The sequence below is a fragment of the Equus przewalskii genome, chromosome 22 (assembly GCF_037783145.1).
Source record: "Equus przewalskii isolate Varuska chromosome 22, EquPr2, whole genome shotgun sequence".
In the NCBI taxonomy this organism is placed as follows: Eukaryota; Metazoa; Chordata; class Mammalia; order Perissodactyla; family Equidae; genus Equus; species Equus przewalskii.
In genome coordinates, this window is record NC_091852.1 from 1,132,564 (window position 1) to 1,153,699 (window position 21,136).

The 21,136-nt window shown below is 45.6% G+C and overlaps 2 protein-coding genes across 19 annotated transcripts in view; one reads left to right on the forward strand and one right to left on the reverse strand.

The window, feature by feature from the left end:
* The first annotated feature begins 310 nt into the window (after positions 1 to 310).
* On the forward strand, positions 311 to 8,714 carry LOC103556465 (uncharacterized). Of its 5 annotated transcripts, none has more exons than XR_011531416.1 (3): positions 311 to 446; positions 831 to 1,071; positions 1,474 to 2,279. XR_011531416.1 is itself a non-coding variant. In XM_070589912.1 (2 exons), the coding sequence occupies exon 2, from the start codon at positions 3,833 to 3,835 to the stop codon at positions 4,568 to 4,570; it is 738 nt and encodes a 245-aa protein (XP_070446013.1). In that variant the 5' UTR covers positions 641 to 1,071; positions 2,552 to 3,832; the 3' UTR covers positions 4,571 to 4,586. The 5 variants fall into 5 exon arrangements, 1 of the variants encoding a protein (XP_070446013.1); XR_011531414.1 differs by having other exon boundaries at positions 334 to 482; XR_011531415.1 differs by lacking the exon at positions 1,474 to 2,279 and adding an exon at positions 5,488 to 5,629 and having other exon boundaries at positions 347 to 482.
* A 526-nt stretch (positions 8,715 to 9,240) lies between these two features.
* Positions 9,241 to 21,136, reverse strand: part of ERCC6L2 (ERCC excision repair 6 like 2) — a 144,232-nt gene continuing 132,336 nt past the window's right edge. For 12 of the 14 annotated variants that reach the window (XM_070589902.1, XM_008528596.2, XM_070589903.1 and 9 more), the window contains 2 exons: positions 18,118 to 18,299; positions 9,241 to 11,616 (listed from right to left, as the gene is read on the reverse strand). In XM_070589902.1, the coding sequence (XP_070446003.1) occupies positions 10,647 to 11,616; positions 18,118 to 18,299 (1,152 nt within the window). In that variant the 3' untranslated portion in view covers positions 9,241 to 10,646. Of the gene's footprint in view, positions 11,617 to 11,643; positions 12,864 to 18,117; positions 18,300 to 21,136 lie in introns of those variants that run through there. The other 2 variants (XM_070589908.1, XM_070589909.1) reach the window with 2 other exon arrangements.

Below are 21,136 nucleotides of genomic sequence, written 5' to 3' on the forward strand. Positions count from 1 at the left end.
GAGTGTTTTCTCCAAGAAACGCTAACTAACAGAACTTCTGGGATGCACTTCAGGTAGTGGGAAAAAGGTCCCTGATGGGCAGTCTTAGAAGCAATAAGGATCGATGAAGAAGGAAAGCAAAAATATGGGCATAAGCAGAATTACCTGTATAAAACCACCACCACAATAACGTCTTTTTAAGAGATAGAACATAATAAAAAGAGCACATAAGTTGGGAGGGGAAGCTCCGAGTTAAAACGTTCTAAGGTTGTGGGATTGTTTTGGGCGAGGGGCCAGATGCTGACGCACAGGTTTGATCGGTGCAGTATGCCCGCTGAAATGTTTAGGGAAACCAAACAAGGAAAGTAGGCGTTCAGCTTTTACCCACGGAGAGAGAACAAGGGACGTGAGAAAAATACTCCAGCTTCCAAGGCTCGGGGAGGCCTCTCTTTCGGAGCGTGCGCCTGGTGTGTGGACTCCTGGGCCCGAGGGGCGGCCGAGGGGTAGGCGTTTGGCGGGGCCGCGGGCTTGTGCGGGCATCTCGAGTGAGCGGTGGAGCCGGTGGAGCCGTGGCAGGGAGAGAGGTGGGAGGCTGCAGGCTGGGCCTCCCAGGGCCCCCGCACAGCCTCAGCAAAGAAGGAGATAAGCACGGAAGGAGGGAGGGAGGAAGGAAGGAGTAGGGAGGAAGGTAGGCAAGTTGCTCCTCCAAAAGCGGCCACTCTGAAGACCACCGGTCCTTACTGGAAAGGAATGGCAGGGCTGGCACTGGGTAAAAGCCACCAAGGCAGGAGGAGGGTGGCAGGCACGTGGCACCCTGGGAACTTCCAGGCGCTTCTGACTTGGACTCCCAGGAGCAGGAGTATGAAAGCCAGGCTCCCGGCCTCAGGTGAGGATACCCCAGGGGACAACTCGCCCTCCAGAGTCCTCTGCAGGACCCGGGAACCTACTCCAGGCAGCCATGGCCGAATCGCCCCCTGCTTGGCCTCCTCCCTTCCTCCCTGCGTCTCCCCTGGTGGCTCTTCTTTAACACAACCCGGGCACAGCAGTCCGTGCCCCGGACCGATGCGGAACTAGCCCCGGCCGAGGAACCCGGTGAGCAAAAGCATGTGCGTGTGTGTGTGCGGGTGTGGTGTGTGTGTATGCAGGGTGTGTGTGTATGTGGTGTGTGTTGTGTAAATGTGTGTGTGGTGTCAATGTGTGTGGGGAGTATTTGTGAGCAGTGGGTGTGGTGTACGTGTGTGTGCCCTGTGGTGTCAGTGCGTGTGTGGTGTATTTGTGAGCGGTGGGTGTGGGGTGCATGTGTTTGCTCTGTGGTGTCAGTGTGTGTGGGGTGTATTTGTGAGCTGGGTGTGGCGTACATGTGTTTGCGCTGTGGTGTGTATTTGTGAGCGGTGGGTGTGGTGTAGTGTGTTCGCGCTGTGGTGTCAGTGCGTGTGGGGTGTATTTGTGAGCGGTGGGTGTGGCGTCAGTGCATCGGGGGTGTCACCATTCCAGGGCCCGGAGCGCGAGGCGAGGGCGTCGGGCAGAGCGGCCGCCGAGGGCGGTCCGTGTGGTGGCGGTTCTGCGGTTGGCTGTCGACGCCCAAGAGGAGGTGCCAGCCCCAGGCTCCGCCCCCCCTCCCACGCATGCGCTCTGCTGGCCCTGGCTCCCGGGGCCCTGGGCTTGAGGAGGCGGGGCTGGAGCCGGCAGCCCGGCCTGCGAGGCCTGTGACCCTAGGGGTGCCCGTCGCTTCCAGTGTTCCGGTTGCCTCCCTCATTCCTGGGACCAGCCTCGTCACCTCCGTCACAGATCAGCACCCGCTGGCTGGCACGTCCTCTCAGAGATGTAACTCCAGCTCCTGGAGGCCACCTCCAGGCTGGGCCAGTGCCAGCTGGGGGCTGAGCTCTGGTTCCAACTCCTCAGGGCCCCTTCTCCAGGTTCTAGCACCTGGCTTCTCAAAGGCCCGCCTTCTTCCCTCTGCTCCTCGGGAACACTAGCTGCTTCCTTCAGTTACTAAATCTGCATCCCTTTTTGCCTTTCAGTCCTCCAACACCCGTTCAACCAATTCTCTCCACTAAATTGTCTCTGCTAAAATACAGGTGTGGTTTGTCTTCCTAACTGGACCCTAACTATGAGAACTCTCCCTCCCCCATTCTCCCAGAGGCTCAGGCTCACAGCATTGCTGAGTTCCCTAGCAGGTTAAGAGAGAAATCCAAATGATTTAAACTTAACTCTTATTCAAGATTACTGGTGAAAACATCACTGCAAACAAAATGAAAAAGCTCAATAATGATTAAAATTGCTTATTGAGAGAAGTCACATCATCTTGACAAAATTTTGATCGACACAGTTTGGGGAATTGAAGAGTTCCATGCAGAGGGATAACAGGATGCGTGGCGGGCTTTTGATGCGTGTTGGCTTCTTAGTGTCTATTCACACTACTGCCAGGAATGGCCTCCATTCCACACCTCTGCCACTTTCAGTCCCTGAGATTCAGAGACGGCTACTCTCCCCAGTGTGGGGGTGGGAGGGTATTCAATAACTCAGGGGGTGGGAGGGTGTTCTGTAACTCAGGCCTGGCTCCTTCCTCTAGGACTTACAGTTGGAAGCATGTGAGGCGGTGCTTCTGCTGCCATTTTGCCATTGCGTGCAGCCTGAGAATGAAGCCACCTTTTGGAGGAGAGTGGAACTAAGTGTGAGACCGAGACACTGGGCCTGGGTGATCTCCATCGAGCTTCTATACCAAGCCACGCCTAAAACCAGCCTTATACCAGTAATTTTCCTTTGTGCTTAAGCCAGTTTGTGTCATTTACATCAAAAGAGTTCTACCAGATGCAACAGATTTCTCTAGAAGACAACAAGTGAAAGATTTGAAGTCACTGCGATGGTTCAGGCCTTAGGACAGTGGTAGAAAATTGGAAAGGAAGAGGTAGAGTCAAGAGATATTTAAGAGGTAAACTCGGGAAGACTTGGTTTCTGAATAAATGCATTCCATGACATGAGAGTCATGGAAGCATCCAATGACAAAGACAGTGCTCAGATTTGGGGAGTATGGCCAATTATTAATGGTAAAATTACTGAGTTAGGAGTTAAACATAGGAGAAGAATGGTCGTAGAGTCTAAGATGAAGAATTCCATTTTGGACATGAGTGTGAGGTGCCCATAGGTCACCCAAGGCAGTCTGGTCACACCAAAGCAACTGGGTGTGAGTCTGAAACTCAGAAGAGAGGTCGGGGTGGGTGGTGCTGAAGAGTTCTGATCACACACATGCAGATCAATTAGAAGCATGACCATGAATGGAGATTGTGTGGGGTGAGACTAGCCCTAGGCTGAAGGCAGCATCCTAGGAAACAGAAAGGACAAACTGAGAAGTGGGAGCCCACTAAGGAGACCAAGAGAGGACTGACACAGGAGATGGTCACAGGAGACAGCCAGGAGCACAAGCAAGGGAGCAGAACCCTCCAGGAGGCAGTGACTTGCTACATGATGTCACGGGCCACCTCGTTCCACCTAGGAAAGCAGAATGAGTTCTTTCCTGAATACGCTGGGACCGATCAGTCCGATTTTAAACAGTCCACGCCCCTGACTTCCCTTCATCCAACTCTGCTTAGACCTTCTCCTCTTCCCGGCCACTAGCAGCTCCACTGAAAGATGGAAGGCAAAAGATACCGAGATTGGGACTCTGGCCAGGGACAGGAAAGCTTTGGGATTGCATGTGGTACGCTGTTCTGCCTCTGTTGATGAAGTGACTAGATAATGGCCGGGCAGAGGAGTTGAATCACTTTGGTCACTGGGGCCGCAGGGAGGACCTCCAGAGTGGGGACGTGGGCCGCTCCTCCTGGGACTGGAGGCAGGAGCAGCAGGCCCGGCGCCAATGGCAGGGCCTTCAGGCTGGGGTGGAGCTTTAGGCACGGAGGCGGCCTGGTCCCAGCGCAGCTGGCCTTGGTCAGGGCGGTGCGAGGAGGTGCTGAGCCCGCTGTCCTCCAGGACCGTCGCTCCGCGGCGGCCAGCGCGCCTGGCGCAGCCCCCAGGGGCGCTGGCCGAGCCTGGCTGGGGCGGGCCGCAGTTCCACCCGCCGGCTCCCCCTCCTCCCTCCGCGCCTCCCGCCTCCCTGTCGGGGCTCCGGCTCCGCGCTCGCCGGGCGCTCCGCCCTCCCGCTTCCCGCGACCTCAGTAGACGCGCTCGCGCTCGGCAGCAAGCTACGGCTGGTTTCCCAGCGGGCCGCCGGCCGGACCGCGGAGCCCGACGCCGCTCACCCCCGGGGGCCGCGCGCCGTCTGCGGCCAGGGGGGTCCTCTCGGCTCGAGCCCCCGCCCCGGCCGAGGGTCTCCTGTCACAGCCCGCCCGGGTCTGATCCCGTGGGCCGGCGGCGTGCCTTCGCGCCGGGCGATCGCCGGCTGTGTGCCGCTAGCTGGGGTATGGGCGCGGGAGGAGTTCGCGCCCAATGCAAGCTCGAGATGCACCCCGCTCCACCCGCCCATCGCAATCCAGGGATCGGCTGCCCCGCATCGCCTCCTACAGCCACCGCAAGCCCCCCCCCCCCCATCCCCCCGCACAGCGACAATCCTCAGTGGTGGCAAGCGGCCTTCTGGAAACTCGCAGAGGGAAATTAAAACAAGCTTTACCTTACTCGAAGCGGTTTCTACATATATACACTGTCTAATTTCATTTGCCAGCCAGGCAGGAGGGGAAGGCGGGCCCGGGAGCGAGGCGGCGCTGCTGGGGAAAGGCGTGCAGGGTCCCGGGGCAGAGCAGAGCGCACGCGCCGCGCATCCGTCCATGGTCCGGCCGGCCAGAGTGAGCAGCAGCTTGGATCCCGGTGGCCGACACCATCCCATAGAGTAACACGCAAGGGAGGAGAGACCAAACAGCTCCCCTTGCCCAGACTCAGGTGGTGCCCAGGGCCTGGATCCCGGCTGCGCTGCTTGTCCCCAGGCACTCAGGCTTCGGATCAAATAACCCCAACGGACTGTTTCGCTCTCCCCCTGCCCTTTTGTCTAGCCCGCCCCACCCCCAATCCCGGCGCATATCTTGGAGGTTGAGTTAATTGTCATGAGCATTTTTATATTTGGCCAATCCCAAACTCGAACTTCTCTACTAGGCCCACATTCCTGCTCATTTAGGGGTTTAAAGGCCAAGGGAGACTATAAGGAAGTGATGTTCTGGCCTTCCCATTCTTTCAGGCCTGGCCACCAACCCAGTCCCAGGATTTGGGGGTGGCCTGTTCTGATCAGTCCAGCCCAAAGCAGGTTTCTTCTCCCTCTTTTGGACTCTGGAAGCCGCCTTGTTTCCGCCACTCTGAGAGCACCTGTCATCCGTGCCTGAGTTCCCTGGTGGGTCTTGTCCCCTTACTCACACGCCCTCCTAGGGGACACTCTAAGCTTCCTGAGACCTGCTGGTCCACCCCAACACTCCCCAGCACACCCAGCCCAAAGTGTCTATTGGACTCAGGAGCTGTTGTGCCTTTCAGAGCAATGTGGCAGCTCTGTGCGGGCTCCACAGCCTGGCTGGGTTTGCCTTCTCCTGGCAGGTCACTGAATTGCTGCCCCAGGGGATGACGTGTCTGGTGATCTGGCCTCTGGAATGTCCCAGCTGAGACACTGAGACCTCCTCCCACCTTGCTCGGCCTGCTGAACTCTGCTGACAGCATTTACCCCACGTAGAGCAGGAGGGTGAGTTTTCTATAACAACAAGGGAACTGGGGGATTTACGAGGTCTGCGTAGGACGAAGGTTGGGTTTGTTTGTGGAGAGTGGGGAAAGCTGACTGAGGAGGGAAGGCCATGAAGTTGCTGGGCAGGGCACTGAGGGCTCCATGAGATGGGTGAGCAGGATGCTGGGGGGGGCGGGGGGGGGAAGGGACCACCTCAGGAGTCAGGGACCGACCTGGAAGGAACCTGGGGCTGTGCCAGGCACTGCTGAAGGGAGGCCACTCAGGGCATTGGCAGTGGGGAGAGAAGGCAGTGAATGCTGGCTGTGGAGAAAGCCAGACTCCTGGAAGCAGAGCGAGGGTGCTGGCAGGTGGCAGGGCAGGTGGGCTCTCGACATGTAAGATCAGAGTTCTTATGGAGCACAGGTTGGTATTTATGTTTTGAAAGATTAAGATCTGTTTTTGTTGTTATCAATGCTTTTATAACAGTTTTAGGAAAGAAGAAAATATATATGAATTAGCAATTATAAGCCTTCCCTTGAAGTCTTTCAGACTAGAAGCATGTCTCACTTTGCAAAAAATAAAGAAAATCCAAAGATATATGAAAAGATATATGAGGGGAGGAGACACTATTCCTATTTTAATTTGATGGCTCACTAGAATTCCCTTCGAGGCGCATAAGAAATTCAGAGACGCACGCCCCACCTTGTTTAGATAAGCTAAAGCTGTACAAAGGGAATTCAGTTATTCTTTCAACGAGATGGAGGGGCCTGTTTAGCTGACCAAAAGACATCTGGAGAAAGGGGCATTCTTGATGTCAGCTAAGAGAGAGACCAGTACAAACCCAAGAATGCCAATTGGGCATCCGTGTCAGTGACAGAAAAGCATCATATTCATATAATTAAGACTGGTCTTAAATCTGGAAATTTAGGGAATAAATATAACCACTAACAATTTGTTAACCTGCAGCAAAGCAAATAAAGTACTTATTGACACAGTATACTCAGAGAAGCAGGCTCTGTGTGGATATTTTTACAGGAACATAACTTGGGGGCCTAAAGAGCACAGGGTGGCTCCCATGTGAGCTCAGTGGCATGTCCACTGGTGTCACACGGCTCAGGGGGCTGGGGTTGCTCACTGAAGCAGAGAGGTCTAGCAGGTTGAGTCCTGCCCAGCGACAGTCTCAGACAAAACATTAGCACGTGAGAGTTACTGTGAAACTTCGAAGTAAAAGTGGGTGCCCGTGCTGAACCCTAGAGCTCCTGAGCTGGAACCTCCTGGGGACAGACCTGGGCACCTGCATATTTGGAAAAGCCTCCGCAGGGGGTTGGCTCTGACTCACCACTTTGGGGCTGGAGTCACACAGCTGCAGACTTTCTAAGGGACAGTCTGAATCTTTCCCCCTAGGGGCAGAGAGTGAACACCCAAAGGGCTGTTTCCCTACTTAAAACTGTGCAAGACCCTGTGAGGCAAGATAGCCCTCCCAGAATTGCCCTTTAACAAAGAAAAAGTGTGACGCTCTTCCCACCTGCCACAGACACCATGTGGAGCCAGCACTGGGGGGCCAGTGCACAGGGCTGTCACTCAGGGCAACTGCAGTGTCACCAGTGCCAAGACATGCACCTGAGCCTGTGAGCCTCCCCACAGCACTGACTGGAGGATGCTCTGCAAAAGCAGGTGGAGATGAAACCGGGAAACAAGGGCACATCCGCGAGGGTTGAATAATTAGGTGAGGAGCCTAAGCGCTGTGCACTCTGGGCTTCCTGAAGGCAGCACACCTCACAGGACCATATAGGCTCACTGACATCCTTGGGGGTCCCTGACCCACTGTTAACTGGGTTCATGACACAGTCACCATGAAGCTCTACTCCCTCGGATGTAAAAATTGATCTTTGAGGCAGGCAGTGACTTTTGGATTTTTGCAGACTAGTAAATGTCAAAACTTTTGGGAAGTGACATAGTTATCAACTTTTATATCAAGTAAGGACAATGTAAAAGACTAAAAACTATGATCTACTATCATCATTTTATTAAAAGACGGCTATTTTAATATCATGAAGGATAACGTCAGAATTTGAAAACAACCCTCTACTGCCCTTGGCTGTCTCATTTTCTGTGGACTGAGGAAAGTTTGTCACCAGCTCGTCTCTGCAAACTGGGGCTCCTTTGCCTGAACACTGAGGGCATCTGCACGGCCTGCAGGTGGAAGTCTACTCAGAAGTGCTGCCAGGGCTCTAAGGGCACCCTGAGGAAAGCAAGTGCAAAAGTCTCTCAGTATCTTGCCTCAGTTTCCAATATTAATAACTGTGTGCTGAGTGCTAGCAGCCAGAAACGGTACTATTGCTTTAAAGAGAAGTAAAAAAGACAAGTTGTGGCAAATAGAATCATGAGAACCTGAATCTGGAAGGTTTTTGCTAATGCTCTCACCCCTGTGGTTTTCAGGTTAGCGCTCCACGGAGCTCCAGCAGTACTGCTGGAACCAATGCACCTCCGTTTTGTTTCAAATAATTGAGCTTCCAATTACGATAGAGATCGATTGCTTAAAAAAATGCTTGAACACACTGAGCCAGTACACCTCAAATTTAAAGGGGAAAGTGAGGCTGAAAGAAGCCCTGGGATTTGCCTGGAGCCACCTATTTAGTTGGCACAACTTGGCAGCACACCACCAGTGGGGTGGGGTAGGAAGGATTCCTATTGTCGACCTTTCATAGTGTCTGTTCCCACGTCCATCAATGGCTGAGGCAAATCTTCCCACTGCTCCACTGCAGGGAAGGTCAAGCGTCACAGCCTCCCTTTTGGAATGTTCTGACTGGTTCCTTTCCATACTGGACTCTCTGCTCTGTTTGGCACTGTTCCTGCATGATAATAATGACAGACGTTTCACTGACAACTGCTAGAAACTAATTTTTAAACTCCAGGTCTGTATTTTTGCTCTCATTTTGACTATCACTGATAAAAATCTCTTAATAGTATTCCAATATATTTGAAGAGTATAGAACTAATATTTGTATGAATATCATTTTATGATTCTAAGGTTATGTCTATGTAAAAATTGTAAAGGTATTTTATTTTTTGAAAGATCTGCTTTTATTAAAATGTCTGAACTCTACTGTCTGGTATCTAAACTGAGATGAAGAGGTCTCTACTTGCTTGTCTGGGCTCCTCGGCCAGCTGATCACACAGCAGGCTGGCAGCGTTTACATGTCGAGTCTACCCGAGACTGCACAGCATATTCACTTGGTAGCAAGCTCCTCACTGCTGAAATGTAGTATCTGATAAGTCTGGACACAGCTCAGCTGCAAGCAGCAAAAAAAAAAGACTAACTCTATATGACCTAAAACAGTGATTTTCAAATTGTGGTTCCCAATCATTAGTGGCTCATGAAATCAATTTAGTGAGTTACGAGGGCATTAAAAAACACACAAAGACAAGAGCTAAAAGTGCAACAGGAGAGAAAATATCAAAGAATGCTGCATGCCTTAAGGGGAAATACCATTTCATAAACATTTTACTTCAATCATATATATATATATATTAACCCATATATACTGGGTCATGATATAAAATATATTCCACAACCCTCAACATTATCCTAGAGAAAAACATACTTGGCCATTCAGTCCCTTGAGAAAAGATTTCTTTCTTTCTTTTTTTAATTTTTATTTATTTATTTTTTTAAACTTTTTTTTTTTAGATTGGCATCTGAGCTAACAACTGTTGGCAATTTTTTTTCCTGCTTTTTCTCCCCAAATACCCCCAGTACATAGTTGTATATATTTTTAGTTGTGGGTCCTTCTATTTTTTTTCCATTTCTGAGCAATGGCTCCATATCCTGGGTACTCTGAAGCCCCTCTCCCCTCAACACAGTAACAACGATCCCTGAAACCCACCATTTCCCGGTTCACTGCTATTTTCTCCCCTCATGGCCCAGGGAGCTCAACTGAGCAGAAGGTGCCACAGCATATCGGAATGTGGGTCAGGAGAAGCCCTGGGGGCCTGCTGCCAGGTGTCAGGCACGATGCCAGGAGCTTCACGACACCACTCGTGACAGATGTGGTCTCCTTTCTGCTTCCTGTAGCCGTGCCTCACCTGTACTTCTTGAGCTCCTAACGCAGTACACACAGGGGCTGAGTGAATGTTTCCAAATAAATGGATTCAACAGTGAGCACATTCCATTGGTTATAAACTATATAAACTAAATTCAACAAAATATAACATTTCAGATAAAATCAAATGTTTACTAATTTCTTCATACTGAAGAAATACAAAAGTACTATACAAAGCTTTACTTAGATTGATTAAATCATAATAGTTGTATAAAAATGGCTAATGGTAGTAATTATATTACTTCAGTGTCATATTTCATACGGTAAAGTTATACAACATTAACCCTTTGATTTTGAGCAGTTATAAACTTACTATTTTAACACAACACCATATCTTCTGTCATAGTAATTACTTTCATCTAAAATAATTTAATAATAGTAGTATATGATACGGAGGGAAAAAGAAAACAGTTCACTTAATAATTTTCCAAATGCTAGTAAGAAAGAAACACATCAGTCACAGCTGCTTTGGCGGGATGGCGGACGAGCGAGCATAATTTGGCCTGTGACTTAACGGACGTGGGAGAGTGAACCAAAGCTTTTTAAACTGGAAGGACACTCATGTTGATCGAGCTCAAACCCTTCATCGTTCATATTAGGAAATGGCTGCACACCAGGTAAGTGACTTTCCAAGGTGACATAATTACATAGTAAGAGAAAGGACCCAGGTCTCCTGAAAACAAACATAGAATCTTTTCCATTTCATAGGAGAGGTTTATACTATAAAAAAATCATATTTTTTAAAAGATCACATCAGTTATCAAGGAAAACAAATACATGATAACATTTTAGACTTTAAAAAAAATGCTAGAGCAAGCGTTGAATAACAGTACCTGTTGACAACTGTGTTCAAGGTAGCATGGTGTGGAATACAGTGTTGTAACAGTGATGGCAGAAGGCCACTGGTTGTCGTAAGTCATTTCTATGCTTACATATCACTCCTGAGTATTAGTTGTGTTTTCATCTGTGTCATTTGAGTTAATTATTTTCCATAGAAAGTTCTCATTTGATTTCCAAAGCGAAGTTTCTAGCTGTTCTTTCCTTTTGGAGGATGCAGCAGGGGGCACTTTCTCACAAAGAGTCTCTATCACCGCCAAGTCGGTGAGTTTACTAAGACTGTCATCGTTCTGCTCATTCAAGATGTCCCAGAAATCTTTTGGTCTCTGTTTTGCTTTTTCCATGGGCCCTGAAAGAACTTTTTTTGGCAGTCGTGTGGGACTGTTCCCGTGACTTTTAAAGAGGTCATCAAGAATAGAGGTGTCACCGAGTAAGCCTACCACAGAAGTGTTTCCTAACATGGAATTTTCTATTTTTTTGTTTTCCTCTTTGAAAAGGGGTCCATTTCTGGAAATGCCAGTTCTTGTGAGGTCCTGTTGGTCTTTCACAGTATTTTCTAACTTACTTTCATATGCTTCAGACTTTCTGTTCAGGGAGCAGGATGGCACGGTGTTTTTGGACGTGTGGCTGTTTTTCCCATTGTTGGGGTCTTGGGTGGAGCTAATAGGTGATTTCTTAGTTTCTGCATCATCAGAAAGCACCTCTTCTCTACAGGAACCATGATTTTGAAACTTAATTGATTTTCCTGTATATATTTTTGGCCTGCAAATTTGAGAATAATTTTTGGTAGAATCTTGAAATGATGAAGTTTCAGAATCTGACAGTCTTTCTTCTATAAGAGATTCTCTTTTTTCAGACTTATTCCTGACTCTCTCTCCCTCCTCATAGGCAGATTTAATGAATTCTGAAGCAGAATCCGCAAAAAATTCTTTCACCTCTGGATACTGAGAAGCATAAAAATCTCTTAGCATTTTCTGTCGTTCTTCTGATGTGGCATTAGTTATATGTTTAGCAAATTCCTTTACAGAAGACAAGTTAAAATAACAAGCCATTTCTTCGAATTGTTTTCTGAAGATTTAACAAACAAACCAGTGGTTATTTTTATTACATTTTATTTTTAAAGAAGTTTTCATCAGTGATATGAAATGTAGACAAAGCAATGTAATCTTTCTTATTTAGCATATATTAGCTTAATTCCATAATGAAAACACATTTTACACTAGCAGAATGTGACCTCTTTCCTTATGCTACTGAAGAAAATATTTTAGCTTATGAAATCACCAGCTTTTTTTAAGTTATTCTGATTTATACTATTAGGTATTTCCTGGGAATAGTGGGATCCCAGCATGCTACTCCTCCAGTCAGCCAGTTTATGACTAACATGAGAATTATAACTTATATAATTTGTATTTGGAAATCTATATTGCATTCAAGTCCCATGAAATAAAATTGTCAAAGAAGGGTCTTAATGAATAGAAAAGAGAAAATTCTGAAAGGTTAAGAAGGGAATTTGTTTCTTCTCTCTCCTTTTTTTCCTTCTTCCACAAATACAACATAGAAATTTCACCAACTTTTTGATGAGCCTAAAGGAAAGTTCTAAACTGATAAACCTAGATTCTTACTTCCTCCAATTGGTCTGGCTTCAGTATAGGCAACTAAACTAAGAAGTGAGATGCTATTTGAAGAAGTGAGCTTCATTCTTAGTCTAAGATACTAATAAAAGCTCTTATGTACATGTGTGAGGAAATGGGCCTTCTGGAGCCTGGTAAGATGCAGACATTGTCATTCTTAGTCTAAGATACTAATAAAAGTTATTATGTGCATGTGTGAGGAAATGGGCCTTCTGGAGCGCTGGTAAGATGCAGACACTGTTTTGGGACTCTGGGTGCTAGACTCTGCTCCTTTCCCTGGGTAAGGGTGCTGTGGACCGCATTGTGTGCCCCCTCCCCACAATTCCTATGTTGAAGACCTAATTCCCAATGTGACTGTATTTGGAGATGGGGCCTTTAGCAGGTAACGAAGGTTAAACAAGGTCACAAGAAGTCACCAGAGAGCTCTCTCTCTGCCACATGAGGACACAGTGAGAAGGTGGCCATCTGCAAGCCAGGAAGAGAGCCCTCACCAGGAACCACATCAGCTGGCCTCTTGATCTTGGACTTCCCAGGCTCCAGAACTGTGGGACATTCCCGTTGTTGCAGCCGCCCAGTCTGTAGTGTTTGTTACGGCAGCCTGAGCTGACTGTGACAGCGGGGACTGCTTTGCTGATGCTCAGTTTGGGCCGTGAGGCAGGAGAGCCCACTGTTTGTAAATGTTCCCTTAAACAGAAGCCATAGATGGTGTTGCAGCACATGATTAAAAGTCCCCCACATTTAGAATTATATCTATATTTTACATAATATTTCCTTAAAACATTCATTTATTCAACAAATATTTGTAGAGCCCTCTTATGTGCTACACATTGTAGTTAGAACTATATAACAGTGAACAAGCCCAGTTCCCTATCTTCAAGGAGTTTATAGTCTAGTTGGGGGAGACAGATGTATGAAAATCAAATCAGAAGAGTGATAAATCCCGTGATGGAGGTGAATACAGGGCCCTGTCGGCTCCCACAGAAGGGGCAGCTAAGCCAGTGACTGCAGTGGCCAAGGCAGGTAGGGAAGGCTTCTCTGCCGCCACCTCAACCTGTCAGGTAAAGATGGGTGAGGAAGCTTCTAGGCAAAAAGGGACATGCACAGGTCCAGGTCTGGGAGGCCTTGGTGCACAGAGGGCCAGGGGAAACTGCCAAGGCAGAGGCTGAAGAGCATCAGGGCTTCGTATGCCAATTTCAGAAGTCTGAATTTTATCCTGCACACAATAGAGAATCCTGAGGGTGAAATAATGATTTTTAAAAATTGTAGGTGAGTAGGAGCTTTAAAGCCACTATTATTCTTGCCACCAGACCAAGTTATATAAAGTTTGCATTTCCCTTCATTTTCATGGCAATTCATGCTGCATGCTCATGACTTTCCCCTGTGGCTTCAGATGAGCCCCATGGCTTCTGGTCCGCACCACACTGGTCCTGTGAACTGTTCCAGATCCAGATACCATCTATGCCTGATCAACAGCCACTCTCACTGCCCATGGAATATTTAATATTGCAAACACAAGCTTCCAAATGTCTGTCCTGGAAATTGCCAATGTATTTCTTGGAAGCAACAAGCATGTTCTTAAAAGGGTCCAGTTTTCACTTCACATGAAGTAATGAGGTATTGTTATTTTATTAATCATCTCCAAATCCATTTTCATGGCCTTTCTAATAAATATTTGTGCTGTAAAGATTAAATTATTGGCAAGGTTACAGGCTCACATCTTTTATTTAGCCAAGACTTGGTGGTGTTCCAGCAGCTGCCCATGGCCTGCTGCCTTTGCTGTGCCGACCTTGCCTGTGACCTGCCACCCTGTCACTTCTGGAGGCTGCTGCTCCTGATGCCATCTTATCTGAGTTGTGTGCAAGTGTATTATGCTGCGTGGTTTCTCTTTACAAGAGGAGTTAGGATTATAATTCATTTTGTTTTGGCCTTCTAACTCACTTTCATAATTCTTGATCTTTAAAAGAATTTTCTCTAAAAATTTAAGGAACTACAAGGTCCAAAGAGGTGGTATAAGCTAGGCACTTTGTGAGGGAAATTTAGTAAACTAGATACTCATAAGCCACTTAGAGAAAGAAAAAAAATAAAGGAAACCATAGATAGGTATCTTTCAGCAACCCTATCAAGAGCAGTTCTGCATTGTGGACAAAATTCAATTTCTCTCCCCTTTTCTTGAGGAACTGGGGGAGAAGGTGTGGAGCAGCGCTACAATCATCTCCTTTCCACCTAAACTTTCTGCACGGAAGGCAGCACTGAGAACTTCACTGAGAGGACCCACGGGGCTGCAGCATGGCACAGAGCACAACGGTTAGCAGGAAGGAGTGTAAGCTGGCCAGACACTGTCCCCTAGCGCAGATGTTGGCATTCTAATTAGATGCCCTTCACCTTTTCACTTAGCAGGAGGCATTTATTCCCTAGACTGGATAGAGAAAAAAGGAAGACAAGCTAAAACTAATCATTGTTAATACTTGTATTTTTATATACAATGCTAAAGGGAATGAAGTCCGTGTTCCTCAAAGACTGGTAAGATGTATCTGGTTGGCCTCCAAGAAAAATAATTGCCCAAAGTAAAAAGGCACACCCAGCAAAAACCATTGTTGTAATTCTGTTTGTGAGGAGATGCGTTGCTGTCGCAGTGTAGGGTGTTCACCTTTCTGGGCAATGGTGGGCAGCTGAGAGCCACACTGCACACAGGTGAAGCTGAGGGACCAGCCCTTCCCTGGGCAGCAAAGGGGCTAGTTGCCTGGGAGTTGCCAAATCCCTGAGGGAAGCGCTTGGAACCCACAGAACTATCACCATTTTCCCACTGTCCATGGAGGCCCTCAGGACCAATTTGACCCTGCTTTCCATCCCTGCTTACCTCAGTCATTATTCCTCAGTTACCCATCGCCATTGGCCTCTCATCCCTGGCCTCTCATCCCCTCCTAGTCTCTCCATCTCTGATCTACTCCAAACCCCCATCTAACCCTTCCAAACCATTCCTTGGTGCCCCTGGAACCAGGCTATGATCTATCAACTCCCCTGTGTCTTCTACCTGAATGGTCCCTCTGTCCCCTCATGATATTGCCTCCTCCCATGCAGCCCTTGCAAGTCAAGGCTCTTATAACTCACACCCTAAAACCTCAGGATTCATACTTCACATTGCAGATTCCAGACTATTATTTTCTTAAAAACTCCTTCCCCTCCTTAAGGTTTATACTATCCAGCTAAACCATTCTCTCCCCTATTTTGTTAACTGACCCCTTAGTTGCTTCCTGCTGGTGACTGAACACTCAAGATCCTGGATTAATGTTGCTTCCTACCCCATCTCTTGCCATCGTTCTTCATCATTATCATCAACATCCATGTGGATGTTGCACCCAACTCCTGGCCCACCAGTTTCTTTCCCTCACCTCCAAAGACTTAATTCCATGTCTGACCCCTATTCCCAAGGCCATATACTGCCACTGTCATTACCATTAACTGAACCACCTCCAAATCCCTGAATTCCATCATTTCATGCTCCAGCTCCACTGCTCAATTACCCTCATGACAACAATGAAGGAATATACTTTGACCTCATCGAGCCTTCCAATTCAGTCACTCTTCTGCTTTCTCACTATCATCAACTTCCCCTTCTTCAGCTTAGGTTCACTTTTATAATCACTCCTTTGCAAACATCCTTCAGCTTACTTGCTTCTCTCCCAGCCATCTCCCTGTTTTGTGTGTGCAACTGAAGTTTGCTGAATGAAGTCTGCACAACTGCACAGATGGTTTTACTGGAATTACTCTCAAACAGGGACTTACTACTAGCCAGGAATTCTAGTCTCAGTAAACTTGCTTTCCTACTTTATAAATGATTTATTTCATAACTTCTTTCTCTGTAAATCTCTCTCCTCTGAACTGATGACTTTAATTCCGAATTAATTGAGGAAATATCCATATTCGTGCTGTCTTTGTTCCTTCTCTTTCGATGCCCCTCAAAGGCTTTACCTCGCCAGTGGTCTGGATCTCAGCGTCTCCGCCTCCAAGACTTTACTTGCTCTGTTATCACCTTCCTGGCCTGATATCTTTTTCCCTATCAGTCTGTTCCCTCAACACACAAACAGGTTCTATTATCTTCCCAACTTAAAAAAACCTACCTTTGACTGCACAATGCCCTGCAGCTCCTGCCACTTTTCACATCTAAACTTAAAGAGCTGTCAGGTTGGCCCAGACACTGCAAGCCCCCCTCCCACGGGCCTCTGTCTACTCAGACTGCTCACACTGAGGCAGCCAGCGAGCTCTCTGCTGTAGCTCCCGGAGGCACTGCCACTTCACCTGGTCTGGCTCTCAGCAGCATTCCATAAACTTCAGCGCTCCCTCCTTTTTGAAACTCTCCCTTCTCTTGGACTTCAGGACCTTGCATTGTGCCTCTTACCCTGTGCGCCTCTGTCGCCTCCAGGCTCAGGCCTGCGGCTTCTCTCCCCCTCAGTGTGCTGTTCCTAGGCTGTTCACACAGTCCCATGGCTCTAAAAACCATTTATAATCTCTGTGCTGACGACTTCCAAATTTAGATCTCCAGTTCCCGAGTCCCAGAGTAGCATATCCACTGCCTATTTGACATTTCCACAGAAGCTCAAATTTATTATGAGCAAAAGAGAACTCCTGATTTCTTTTTACTCTAAACTTGTTTCTCTCCTAGTTTTCCCCATTCAGTAAATCCAATATGTTGCTCCAGACAGAAAGTTGGGAGTAATCCTGTCTTCTCTTTCCCAGCAACCAGCCCAACACCAAACTGCATTCATCCATTTGACTCTATCTCCATGGCAAACACTCCATGGCAAACCACCATCATCTAGTTCCTTAAGGCCAACCCTAGTCCACTCTCCCTCTTCCACACAGAAGCTGGAGCAATCTTCTAGAAACATAAGTCAGATTATGTCATGCTTCAACAGCTTTCCACTGCACTTGGAATAAAATGCAAACTATTTCGTATAATCTACAAGGCTTTGCATGCTCCGGCCCCATCTACGTCTCTAAATTCATCTAATGCCACTCTCTGCTTGGTTTACTATGCACTCAGTATATCAATCAGTCTTCTTTTGGTTCCTCGAATCTCTTTCCTCCTCAGGAATGTTCTTACTCTGCTTCTTTGCCTGGTTATCCTTCAGGTCTCAATTTAAGTCTCCCCTCTGTAGACAGACAGTTCTTTCCTGACTACTCAAGATTAAAGTAGTTCACCCCTCCCGATCCCATTATTCTCTATCAAGGAGGCCTGTCCCTTTCTTTCTTATAACATACCACTTTATAATTATTTTATTTTATTTTTTGAAGATTGGCCCTGAGCTAACATCTGTTGCCAATCTTCCTCTTTTTCTTTTTTTTCTCCCCAAAGCCCCAGTACGTAGTTGTATATCCTAGTTGTAGGTCATTCTAGTTCCTCCATGTGAGATGCCACCAGTGGCTTGATGAGCAGTGTGTAGGTCCACGCCAAGGATCCAAACCCATGAACCCTGGGCCATCAAAGGACAGCATGCGAACTTAACCACTCGGCCACAGGGCAGCTCCTTTAATTATTTATTTATAAGTTTTTGTACTTTTGAAAATTTTATGGTTTGATGCCAACCCCCATCCCACTGCACTGTAAGCTCTATGTCTTTTTTACACCGTATATTCAGCACCCAGCACAATGCCTTGGTGCGTATTAGGTACTTCATAAATAATCAATGAATGAATATAATGCACTTCAGAGTTTCATTTATCTATATAAAATGACTTCACTTTTTTTTTAATCACTTGAGGGATTAGCCTTCTAAAAACATCTAAAACACCTGGAATTTATTTTTAAAGTGTACAAATTCAGATTTTTCTGAAATATTCAAATGCTAGGTATGGTTAAAATTCAAATAATTTCTGTAATTTACTAAGGAGTTATACTTGAGAATTATTCAAAAAGTCTGTCTTGTTATAGACGACATACCTGCGGACCCCTTTTGGCGTCTCCCCAATTATGAAGGTGGTCTGGTCTGTACGGTAGACTCCTTTCTTCTTCTGGCTTACAGGGTGTGAAATGTAAAGGGGAAGTGAAATGCCTCCTTCACCTGGTTGTTGGCTTTTCTTTGTATGTGTCAATGTATCTGCCTTCATTTTTTCTTTAGATGTCTGAAAATAGGGATAGAAGCAAAAACTAAGTCTGAAAAAAATAGTCATTTTTGGTCAAATAAGGAGACTGTCTTACTTTTTCCAAATACTCTTTATAATCAAGTATATCATGTTCTCCAACTGATATCATTGTCATAAGATGTTAACCTAGATCTTTAAAAAGAAGATATTTGGAAGAAATTATATCTTTCTTGAAGATATAAAAGTAATGAAGTATAAAGCATAAAAGTATAAAGATATAAAAGTAATGGCAATATGTTTCTATTTTATCTATTATTTAAGATATATATGAAAGATATATCTTTCTTAAAGATATAATGAAAGTAATGGCAATATGATCTTTCTGTTATCAAGACTGTGGGTATACTCATACACATGCTGACATCCATTATCTTAAATAAGGATAAAAATTAATGATTATATAAATAAGGGCATAAAAATGAGATATTTGAAATTTTTAAATTCAGTAAGTTCTTTCACTCTTATTAAGCAGCCTTTCAGTTATTTAATTTTACATAAGTAGTCAGACTTTTATGTGATAATTAAATAAGAAACCATTTCCATAAATGCTACTTCAATCTCTCCTGGGCTGCAAGCATACTTAGTGATTCTAAGATGCTAATTACAGTTGGTTGAAATTATGGATGGAATCGTATTTATTTTACAGACTACAGGTTGTTTAACATAAATTGTTAAAAACAGTGGGTCAAGAAAAACATTTTTTCAACTGTATGGTTCCAATGTACAGTGAATATGTGGAAAGTCCCCATCCCATCCCTAAAAGAGAAATACTGGATACAATTTCACAACAGCAGCAACAAAATTATATTTGAGCTCAAAAGTGAGAAAGGAAAACCTCTAAGTGCCAAAAACAAAGAAGTAACATAGTGGTGAGTGGGAGCTGCAGCTCAGCAGTCCCCAGGGATAGGGTCTTAAGTTACAGTCTGCAGGACCCCATGTTAGAGGGGAGACAGAAATGATTTAACTCCCAGAATTGAAAAAAAAAAAACAAATGGGCTGGCTTGGTGCCATAGTGGTTAAGTTTGCATCCTGTACTTTGGCAGCCCGGGGTTCACAAGTTCAGATCCCAGCGTGGACCTACACACTGCTCATCAAGGTATGCCATGGCAGCATCCCACAAAACAGAGGAAGATGGGCACGGATGTCAGCTCAGAGACAATCTTCCTCAAGCAAAAAGAGAGAGATTGGCAACAGATGTTAGCTCAGGGCCAATCTTCCTCACTAACAAAACAAAACAAAACAAAAAACACAGCAGAAATTAAAAGGATATCCAATTTGCAAATTAAAGCTAGGAAAGCCCAAGCTGGGGATACAGGATAGAAGCAGGCCACCTTCTCACTCAAGATAGAAAGAATCACTGGTGAATACGTGGAACGCCCAGCCTGTGCCACTTGGGGAATCCGATTTTGTAGCACCTGGGTGGTATGGAAAAATCTAAAACTAAAATCTGAAAACTAATGTGAAAAACCAGCCCAGAACCAGTGAAAACCACAGATCTCAATGAGAAGTGAATACAGAAACATTACCATAGGAATACTTCCATAAATCCAGAGAAGGCTTGTGATTCCAATGGGGGTAAAAAGAGTTCAGGCAAAAGCTATAAAAAACATAGACAACCCACCACCGTGAAAGTGGGCAGATGCAACACACGTGAGAATCCATATCTGCGGGATTATAGGTAACAAAACAATCAGTGAGACTTTAAATCATTAGCATGTCCAGAAAGGTAAAGGAAGAAATAGAATCCATCGGTGAGAACTGGGTGCTATCTAGGCAGATCTGAGAAAGAGACAAATTCAAACTCGAAAAGGAAACAGTTTTGAAACAAAAATAGTGATAGAAATAAACTCAAAATATGAGTTAAGCAGCAGACTATACCGCCCTACAATGATAGTTGATAAATTGGTAGAATAAAATTACTCAGAATGCAGTGCAGAGATTAAAAACAGAGAACGAGAGAAAGAAAATAAGAAAGGGAAATTAACAGACAGAAGACATATATAAATTTCTAAAGTACCAGAATGAGACAACAGAGAAAATGGTAGAGATAATACCAAAGAGATAATGGCAGAGAATTGAAGAAGGCATGAATCCTTAAACTGAAAAAGGAGAGAGAATCTCTAGTAGGAAAACTGAAAATAAATCTGTACCTTGTTATATCACAGATAAAGTGAATATCTTAGAAACTTCTAGAGAGAAAAGACAAGGTATCCCACAAAGAAATGATAATTAAACTGCAGGGAGACTTCCCATAGACACCACCACCACCACCACCACCAGAAGATAACGAGAAATCTTCAACATGCAGGGAGAAAAACTGTCAGCTGAGAATTCTATACCTAGTGAAACTATCATTTAAGAAATTTCCAAACATACAGACTACAAGAGTTTATCAGACACAGACCCTTGCTGATGAGATAACGATTTTTATTTTATAGGAGGTCAGCAGGATGGAAGTGGCACATACCACTAACTGTGGGTAGGAATGGCTTTTGTTCCACAAATATCTACTGAGCACCTATTTTGCTTCTACTGCCATGCCATGCAGTTGAGAATGAAGATATTTCCATACAAAAAGGCCCCTACCCTTAAGGGACTTAAAAGTGACAGGCCCAATTTTTGCTTTTTTAAGATGGCAAATTTAGTTTTTTTCTTTTTTTAATAAATCATTTATTTCTTTAACTTATATTCAGGTTCATTTTCTTGAAATAAACTGAACATAAGATAAAACATAAAGCATAACTATATATTTTTTAGTAGCAAATAATTTCTTTTTTTTTTTTTTAAAGATTTTTTATTTTTCATTTTTCTCCCAA